Consider the following 9104-nt stretch of genomic DNA (forward strand, 5'->3'; position numbering starts at 1 on the left):
TAAGTATTGCTATAAAATATTTTGATATTCTAGCAATCATTTTGACTTTTGTACAAAATAATTTTGACTACTGAACAAAAATTATTTTCAGATCTGGATTCAGCAAAATTGTTTTTTCCGTGTACCTACTTAAAAAAATAAAGATTCATTACTTTTCCGTTACTTTTTTAATGCTGAAACAAGATCAATCTAAATTTAAGATGCAATTTTTGTTTTAATATTAATAAAAGCAATACAACAATGACACTAGACCGATATATAAAAATACAACTAGGAAGATGAAAGCCTTTTTGATATGAGCTAGAGCTTCCAGCTTAGTGCTTAATATTTCGAAATAAATTTATATATACATATCCAATTTTACAAACTACGCGCCAATTAAATTTTCGATTTTGAAACACAATTTAGCTGATATTTTTTACAATAAATTTTTTAAAGTATTTTAAGATGCATATATAAAGTAAAAATATCTTATTAAAATACTTGTACTTATTAAAGTACTCAATTTAATTTGTGATATGAATTGACTTATGGAATTCTTAAAATGTCATAAACCAATCACAGAGTCATATTAATATTTTAAGACCTTATTTAAAACAGTCTTAAAATAAAAGTAAACTATGTGAATACTATGCTAAAATATGAAGATTGAATATACATATGAAAATTTTGTCATAAATGCAAAAAGTTCAAAGTATAAGAAGTAACGATAAAAGTAATTGTATATAATTCATTACCATTACCGAAAAAATGTAACTACCGTTACAGTTACCAAAAAAATAAAATAACGTCGTTTCCAATAATCCATTACCAAAAAAAGTAACTGTAACGGTAACGGCGCGCGTTACTGTTAACTCATTAATTAACGAGTGACTAATTCTAATCCCTGATGCATATTGTATGTATTATTAGAATTGCTTTATGTAATTCTGTATCAATTGAATTAATTGCCGATTAAATTAATCAATGCCGATTAAAGTGCTCGGCGATTAACTTTATCAAAAGTAATCTCTATTAATTATATTATATTTTCTAAATATAATACTCAAATTACTAAATAACTTTAACAACGATCATTAGATCAGAAACAATTAAGAATTCTATATTTAGAAATTTTACTGATTGGATTTAATCGCTAATTTTATATAATTAATCGGAGAGTTTAGTTGAAATTAAATTATTTACCAGAAACTTACAAGAATGGATGGAATGTGGAATTATGGTTGATATTTTATTATCAGCCTTATATCAAAATCTTGCTTATTATTTTCTTTGATGTTAAATGCAGAAATATCTACTGAAATTATGTTTCAATTAATTGCAAAATAATATGTATAATATAGTAATTAAATTTTTCCGAAGAGTACACTTATATGTATGTATGTATGTATGTACATACAGCAGATAAGGAATTATTACCTAATATCGGCAAACGTTTCGAAACAGTTTCCTCGCTTCGATTGTTGGCGTCGCTAGTTTACCGCTGTTGGCGTTTTAACCTCATTTTCACAATTGCTCCGACGCCTGCGACGCGAGGAGCACGAGAAGCGAGGCGACAAGTCCCGGTCGTGCTGTTCATTTGAAAAAGAGATCGTTATAAGAACAGTGAGGATACTGGGGATTCGACCAGCAATCCGCTCGCGATGGTGAAATTGACGCCGGAGCTCATCGAGCAGTCGATGCAGTACATTAATCCGGTGCGAGATCGCGAATTAGATCTCCGAGGTTTGTAAAGGAGAACCGCGCGTACGAAAAGCTTTTGTTGTCGCTACATGTATCGTCCATTATTCTCGTTTTTATGTTGCAGGATATAAGATACCCACTATTGAGAATCTGGGCGCGACCTTGGTAGGTACACACACCTCGTCGGGAGGAAACGGCGAATCTTACCTCAATGCCTTTAGAGAGTGCGAATATATGTACACGCAGTAGTCGATTGTCACGTTTACACCGCATTGCTTTCTATAGGATCAATTTGACACGATAGACTTCTCCGACAACGACATACGCAAGCTGGACGGCTTTCCGCTGTTGAACAGGATAAAGACCCTGTTCTTCAACAACAATCGCATCGTCAGGATCGGCGACGGGCTGGAGCAGTGCATACCCAACCTGCACACGCTGATGCTGACCGGCAACATGATACAGGAGCTGGGCGACCTGGAGCCGCTGATACCGCTGAAGAACCTCACGAACCTGTGCCTGCTGCAGAACCCGGTGTCCGCCAAGCCGCAGTACAGGCAGTACATCGTCTACAGGTTTCCGCAGCTCAGGCTGCTCGACTTTCGGAAGATCAAGCAGGCGGAGCGCGAGGCGGCGACGGAATACTTCAGGAGCAAGCGCGGCAAGGAGATGGCGCGCGAGATAGCGAAGAAGGTCAAGGCGCAGACGACGGGCGCGGCGGCGGACAAGCCCTTGACCACGCCCGAGGAGCGCAACAAAATTCGCGAGGCCATTACGAACGCGTCTTCCCTGGAGGAGGTGCAGAGGCTCAGTAAACTGCTGCAGGCCGGTCACATACCCGGCGAGGAGCGATTGCAAAATGGTACGCGAGCTTGTGTGCGCTTTCCGCATACAGGGTGTCCGAAAAATATCATACACAAACGTAGCGTAAGAATTTTTGTTTGCACATTCTTCCTGTCCTTCCGGATGAGGGAAGAAAGTCATTGTAACTTGTGGCAGAAAACATACACGCGTGTTACACGACTGGATATATTATGATCACGAGCGAGAGCCGCGCGGGTCATTGCGCAATCACTAACCGAGTTATTGACGTCTCTTTTTTTGTCGCCTCGTTTTTTTTCTTCGAAGCACATGAAGGAAATAAAATTTCCACGTTTGGAAAAAACGCGAACGAAAAAACTAAATGGAAGGAAGGGTGTACGAACCTCTTGAGGTCAAACCGATAAGATCAGTAAATAGATCTGTTTAAACCCTATAACTTGCGTTTGAAACATTTTTTTTGAAAAACGTCTCTTCCGAATAATTAATTTCACCATCTCGACTTTTTTTCAACACCCTGTGCGCATATGTACATACTCTTCTTAAACATATTGGAAACGATTATTAAATTGGATTTTATTATATAATGTTGGAATTTATATTGTATTCCAGGTAGTGGAGCTGCGGAGCCTATGGAAGAGGATGACGATTAAATTATCATTTTTTAAGTCCGAAATAAATTCCCTGTTGTAAGTATTCAGCTTGACGGGAGGAAGGGCGTGAAAATAGTACATATATAAATATATATATGATGCTGAAAAAGAGTTGTATACTACACGGAGCTACCACCATTACCTTTAAAGTAAAATGCAGATATTGCTTTTTTTGTAAAAATAAAATATGGAGAATAGCCTGGAAGCGATTTTCATAATTACTCCTCATTATTACACTGAAACGTTATTAATATATTGATATGTTTATTTCAGCAAAGTCAATAAAGAATTTTTTGAAGCGACTTGTCTTCTTATCACTGAATCTTCCTTTTGTACACTGCGTGCTTTGTACATGAATCTGAGGATCGAAAATTATAAATATGAAATATATAAATATATCTTTGCATCCGCGAAGTCCAGTTTAAAAAAATCTAATTTACATGATTTATAATTTTGATGGAGTATAGTTGAAATTTGAAAATAAAAATTAAAATATATTAGGCACCAACATCCATCCTCAATCGTTTTTCTCTATTTATAATTTTGATAATGTTCGAACGTAGAATTCCCAAATTCTTGATTCACCAGTTTAATAATGCATACAATAAACAATTGCTTGAAATGGTCGGTGCAATTTATCTCTGTGTGCGTGCGGTACACGTTACATAAGTTAGATCGGTGAACAAGTAGATGTCAGCGCTGAGCGCGATCCGAAGGTGCGCTTTTCTCTCGATTGCTCGCCTCGCTGTGGATATAACTTGAAAATAATGGGTAATTACGTCGCTACCTACATAACACATCCCGACACGATGCCCAAGTCCGACGGTAAACCGATGTTCGATCCTATGTACGGATTTCCCAAAGGTCGAAAAATTAGAGGCAAGTATATTCGAATCTAACCTCGTATTCGTGTTTCCACCGCGCAGTATCTTGTTATCAATTTTGCACTTTGTATTTGTGATCGTCTGGATATGAAACGCGTGCACCACTGGAGTTTTACAAATTGTCATCTAATTCCGACAGATCTTTTTGTTCGAAACATCGTGTGACATAATCTTGAGATTGACAATTTCACTGGCCATTTAATTACAAGTGTTTTTATAATCGCCTTTACGTCTGCCTCCACAGTTAAGTACCTTCTAAACAATCGAAATCGAAACAGACTTTGTATTATTATAAAAATGTTTGGTACAAATTTTGTTGACAAAATGCCAGCAGGAATAGTAACAGAATCTGTTGGCAGAATATGGTGGCAGATTGAAAATACTGAACGAAATCTGCTGATCTGTTGTCAGATTTACATCGGCAGGCCGTCTACCAACAGCTAGCTCTGCTGGTAGAACATAAGTTTAATCAGTTTAATGCAATTAATGCCGATTTGTCATGATATTCTGCTCGAATATTGCTAACGAATATTACTAGCACGCTGCTAATGTTTTGTTTACTAAATATATGAAATATTAATGATAATTTTGCCGCAAAGAGGCTCACTTGCGAATATATGTTCTATTCTCGAATGATTTTTTGCGTGAAAAGTAAGTTAAAAATTCTAATGTTTTTATATGACTGTACTTGTAGTCAATTAATTCAGCAGAAAATTATTTTACTCGATTGATTTACAGTATGATGTTGTTTTGTTGTTTTATCATTAAGCATAATTTGGAAAATTAGAGTATATTTACGCTTCGAATGCCTGTATCATTTACCTGAAGAATTACCTGTGGACAGCAACAGCTGTTTATGATGCAAGTTTTACATAAATTTTTAGCAAATTTGGTTGGTTGCACTAGTGCGCACTCAGTATGCACATCAAGCAATGTATCGTTAAAAATATAAATTAAAACTGTTGTACACACATCAACGTAAAGACGTGTGTTTAATATAAATATAGACACGATTACACCGCGAAATCCTTAATAGTACTTTATTGTATTATTTGGTGAAATATATATGGAGCATTTTATTATTCGAAATATTTCACTTTCACATTAGGATTAGCACAGTGTATATTTTTCGAAGCAACTTGTCTTCTTATCGCTGAATCTTCCTTTGTATACTCGTGTTCTGTAAGTACATGAATTTGAGGAGCGAAAAGTAAAAGTTTGAGTCACGCTTTTAACAAATTTGATAGATACGAAATATATGAATACATCTTTGCATTCGCAAAGTCTAATTTGGAAAACTAATTTATGATTTATAATTCTGACAAAGAATAACGGCATTAATAAATGCAGTGCATCAGTGCATTCAATTGAATTCGCTGTTTAATTAGACATCAGCAGATATACTGGTCAAGTCCAGACTCTGCTTAGCGTGCCGAATTTACAGAGATGCCGTTGTCGGAGGAAGACATGATGGCTTACAAGATCCCTAAGGACAAACGCGATTATTGCGCCCACAAGTACTTGGAATTACATGAGTGCAAGAGACGTCATTATCCTTTCATGTTGAAGTGCGCGCACGAGAGACACCAATATAACGAGTGCTACGTTGAAGAGTAAGTATCTTATCTTGTTGTCGAATCTTATGGCTGTATCGTTACACGAATGTTTTTTGTGGTACATTGATAAGAATATATTGTATCTGTTACAGTTACGTTTTGAGAATGAAGGAATTCGAAAGGGAACGTCGTCTTCTGGAAAGACAAAAGAGGATACAAACAAGAGCGCAAGCTGCGACAGCGTGAAAGTCCATAGAGTTTCGATAAGTTTTGCTCATCGTCGTGTCGATAACTTAGGTTGCACATATGTAAAGGTGAAATTGTGTCCCGTTACTGTACATATATCAATAAAAAATGTATTTAACAATAAATTTTCAACTTTATGAAACGATAAGATAAACGCAGTGATGATCCTCGACAGTTCGATCAATAGATCAAATGTAAAATTAGATGTTAGATTAGTGTAAAGTTCAATGCTAAGATTGAATTGCTGGAAATCACTTTTGTTAAGAAAAATGCGAGATGCTTTACGGTCTATATTTAAAAAATACATTTTTAATAATTTATGTTATAATTATATCCATATACCTTTATACGGGCGAGCAGATTTTTGTCGATTTCAGAAACCAACTTCACATGAAATTATTTTTACCTCAAATCACACTTCAACAGCAAACCTCCCTGTCGAATTGGAATAAATTAATTTGCAGGCGCGCGCAGAATAGTTCAGGATCAACATTTTAATTAATATTTTATTCATCGTTACAAAATGGGAGATACAATATGTACAAGACGGTGCACGCGCGACCGGTGTACGCCGTGACCCTAAGATTATTGTCTCGCGTCCGAGAGACTTTTAATAACTTATCATCCCTATCGTACAACGGTTAGTTTCTCGAGAGGTCTCGTCGCGCGACCGCCCCTCGGGCCGTCGTCTCGTAGTCTCCGGCATTGTTCGCGGCGTTCCGCGATATGTCGCGCGCTCCTCGCGAGTGTGGCCTGCGCAGCTTCACCGAGGGGAATCGATAAAACGGGAAGCGCCGCGCGGACGTGCCGCAACTCCGCGGGTCCTCTCCGACGGCGTCGGACCGTGCGTCCGCGCCGGTTCTACCGCCTCCGCTACTCGACACTCGTCATCTCGCGTCTACGCTGCATGTAAAAATCCCCGTGGAAGTAAGAACAAGTGGTGAAACATTCGGCGTGGTCTCGCGGAACAATCCTCACCGTTATGCCAAACAATAAATACACTTCCATATGTATATCGCCTCTCTGTGCCTCACAGAATGGTGAGTTTCAACAAGACGAAACGAAGCAATAAAATCTGGTTAAATATAGATTAAAAATAATTTGAGGTATTCATATATATATATGTTTAGTACGCGACATGCTGTAAACTCCGTTCGTTCGTAGTAGCTCGCTGCGGTAAGTCGTGAGACGTTCTTCGAAAAGATTGGATTTGTATTATAAAAATGCATCATTGATATGGACATATAAATTTGTTTGCGCAATCCAGCTATTTCTCGATGTAAATTTATTGGTAGGGGCCTGTCCGTGATCCATACCGCACTGCGGTATATCCGAGAGTTTTTCAGCATTGAACATATATATTGCACGTTTCCCAATTGCTTCACGTTTCTCGAATTGAAAAGTTGCAGTGTGCTTCTTGATTGCTTTAAATATAAGTATGCAAAGATGAGTCTCTCGGATATATTTCTTTTCCTTTTTACACTAATTAACTGGCACCAGAATTATTTCGAAATTGTGCAAAATATCGCGCGTGTGAAAAAAAATTTTCAGAATTTTGATTATCTTACACTGTTTAAATTCTAAAAATTATAAATATCGAACATAATTTTTAATTGCACAATTTTTCAAAATCGATTAATACGGCAGAGTATTTTTCTAACTGTAATTATAATCACATAAATTTCAACTCGTATACAATTTATTATTGCTTCGTTTCGTCTCTGCGTTCCTTCTCGTGTTTATCGCATCTTCAAAGATGCGATAGGATTCTTCCAGATTTTATGTTCTCAAAAAGGGAAAAGTTACATTTACCATTTATTTTACTTATTCCTCGTGACATTTTTCTTAAGCTCGTAAAGAACAATATAAATTAGAGATCGATTAAAATAGAGGCGACACATTTAAATTAATCCAAGGGTGCGCTCGCGAGACCTGAGATATCCTGCGGAAGATACATACGCTCGGGGAGGGTGTAACGAAATAAGAATCCTCTTCCTCACGGAAGCAATCTCCATGCTCCGCACCAGTGAAACGTTTTGACCTCGATCGCGTATCGGGGGGGCTTTTCAGACGCGACGTTCTCGTGTATATCGGCAGCCTGATACAAATTTATCACTATCGCAAAAGCGAAACCAAACAATCACATTTCACACTCGATCGCCGCCCGGCGTAAAGGTATTTCTATAATTTACTATATTTCTAATGGCCAGTCCTTCCCGTGTCTCGCAGACTTTTTCGTCGTATCGCCTTGCCAAACAGATAAGAAATACAATATAGCATTAACCCGTTGACCGACTGACCCTTCTTTTCCCCATTTATCCGTTTTCTTTGCTACGAGATTTTCCCCTACTATACGCTACTTGCATTTCTTTATAATCGTTATTTCATTGTATAAGAATCATAAATTATATTGTCGGCACAATGTTTTTGCTCGGCGCTGCCGCGTAATTCTACTGTTGCATCGACCTTTCAATAATACCGCCGTGTTCGGAATATATCAGAAATTCCGCGACATTCGCGATCGTACAGAACCACGCGTATTTAAACATTTATTCCCCTCGCACGTCTTCCGCTGACAATTGACATTTTCAAGTATGTACGATCGCTTAATAAGTTCCTCATCTGTTGATACATTATAACGAGCGTTTAAAAGTTCACCGGTGTAGAAAGGAGTCACAGTTTCGACGCGACATGTGTGTACGTGTGTATTGCGCGTGTTTCGTACGTCGTCTCGGGGACGAAGATTTTCCCTTTCGTTATGTGTGTTCCTTCGTGTGTTCTATTCAGCCTTGAGTTCCTTCGCGGACTTTCCTCTGCGGTAAGCGGACCTGTAAAAGTCGGAGAAGAGCACGAAGAAGATCGTCGCGTGAAGTAGCAGGAGGGCCGCGATCAGTTTCGGATAGCCGCAATCGAAGATGAGGGCCTGCGCGCTATGCACGAACACCAGGAAGAACTGCACCTGCAAAAGTCGATTCGACAGATTCAGCAGATTTAGCAATACAGGGCACTAGTATCTGTAAGTGGTGAGTAAAACTGGCGACAGCCAAAAATATATATTAAATCTAGAGGCACAAGAGAATTCTAGATTTAAACGTATAGATCTTTTTAATTTACATATATAAAAATTTTATATAATTTTAATATAAATTTTTATATATCGCGGCATTGATACAATAGTGTCATATCTCGAAAAATGACAATTTTGAGTTATTCATTGAAAAAGATGGATTTTGGCGTGTACTTTTATCTGGTGATGAATAACT

At 37.7% G+C, this 9104-nt stretch overlaps 4 protein-coding genes across 4 annotated transcripts in view; 3 read left to right on the forward strand and 1 right to left on the reverse strand.

Moving 5' to 3' along the window:
• The first annotated feature begins 1520 nt into the window (after positions 1–1520).
• Positions 1521–3457, forward strand: LOC105451611 (probable U2 small nuclear ribonucleoprotein A'). The gene is made up of 4 exons (XM_011692179.1): positions 1521–1725; positions 1808–1848; positions 1969–2545; positions 3115–3457. Exons 1-4 carry the CDS (start codon positions 1644–1646, stop codon positions 3153–3155), a joined length of 741 nt encoding a protein of 246 aa, XP_011690481.1. The 5' UTR covers positions 1521–1643; the 3' UTR covers positions 3156–3457.
• A 367-nt stretch (positions 3458–3824) lies between these two features.
• Positions 3825–5966, forward strand: LOC105451614 (NADH dehydrogenase [ubiquinone] 1 beta subcomplex subunit 7). Its single transcript, XM_011692184.1, has 3 exons — positions 3825–4034; positions 5484–5652; positions 5748–5966. The coding sequence occupies exons 1-3, from the start codon at positions 3923–3925 to the stop codon at positions 5839–5841; spliced, it is 375 nt and encodes a 124-aa protein (XP_011690486.1). The 5' UTR covers positions 3825–3922; the 3' UTR covers positions 5842–5966.
• A 363-nt stretch (positions 5967–6329) lies between these two features.
• LOC105451613 (elongation of very long chain fatty acids protein AAEL008004-like) overlaps positions 6330–9104 on the reverse strand; it is a 30650-nt gene continuing 27875 nt past the window's right edge. The window contains exon 5 of the mRNA XM_011692183.1: positions 6330–8800. Within this exon, the coding sequence (XP_011690485.1) occupies positions 8621–8800 (180 nt within the window). The 3' untranslated portion in view covers positions 6330–8620. The remainder of the gene's footprint in view (positions 8801–9104) is intronic.
• The window catches only part of LOC105451612 (elongation of very long chain fatty acids protein AAEL008004), a 70944-nt gene continuing 70593 nt past the window's right edge, over positions 8754–9104 (forward strand). Inside the window, exon 1 of the mRNA XM_011692182.1 lies at positions 8754–8864. The gene's annotated coding sequence lies outside the window, so the exon portion shown is untranslated. The remainder of the gene's footprint in view (positions 8865–9104) is intronic.

This window comes from Wasmannia auropunctata, unplaced genomic scaffold (genome assembly GCF_000956235.1).
Source record: "Wasmannia auropunctata unplaced genomic scaffold, wasmannia.A_1.0 LD336049.1, whole genome shotgun sequence".
Classification (NCBI taxonomy): domain Eukaryota; kingdom Metazoa; phylum Arthropoda; class Insecta; order Hymenoptera; family Formicidae; genus Wasmannia; species Wasmannia auropunctata.

Coding starts and splice junctions, on each gene's coding strand:
- LOC105451611 (XM_011692179.1), top strand. CDS start 1,644: ATGGTGAAATTGACGCCGGAGCTCATCGAGCAGTCGATGCAGTACATT. Junction 1,726..1,807: donor TCGCGAATTAGATCTCCGAG/GTTTGTAAAGGA, acceptor TTTATGTTGCAG/GATATAAGATACCCACTATT. Junction 1,849..1,968: donor AGAATCTGGGCGCGACCTTG/GTAGGTACACAC, acceptor TGCTTTCTATAG/GATCAATTTGACACGATAGA.
- LOC105451614 (XM_011692184.1), top strand. CDS start 3,923: ATGGGTAATTACGTCGCTACCTACATAACACATCCCGACACGATGCCC. Junction 4,035..5,483: donor CAAAGGTCGAAAAATTAGAG/GCAAGTATATTC, acceptor CCGAATTTACAG/AGATGCCGTTGTCGGAGGAA. Junction 5,653..5,747: donor AACGAGTGCTACGTTGAAGA/GTAAGTATCTTA, acceptor TATCTGTTACAG/TTACGTTTTGAGAATGAAGG.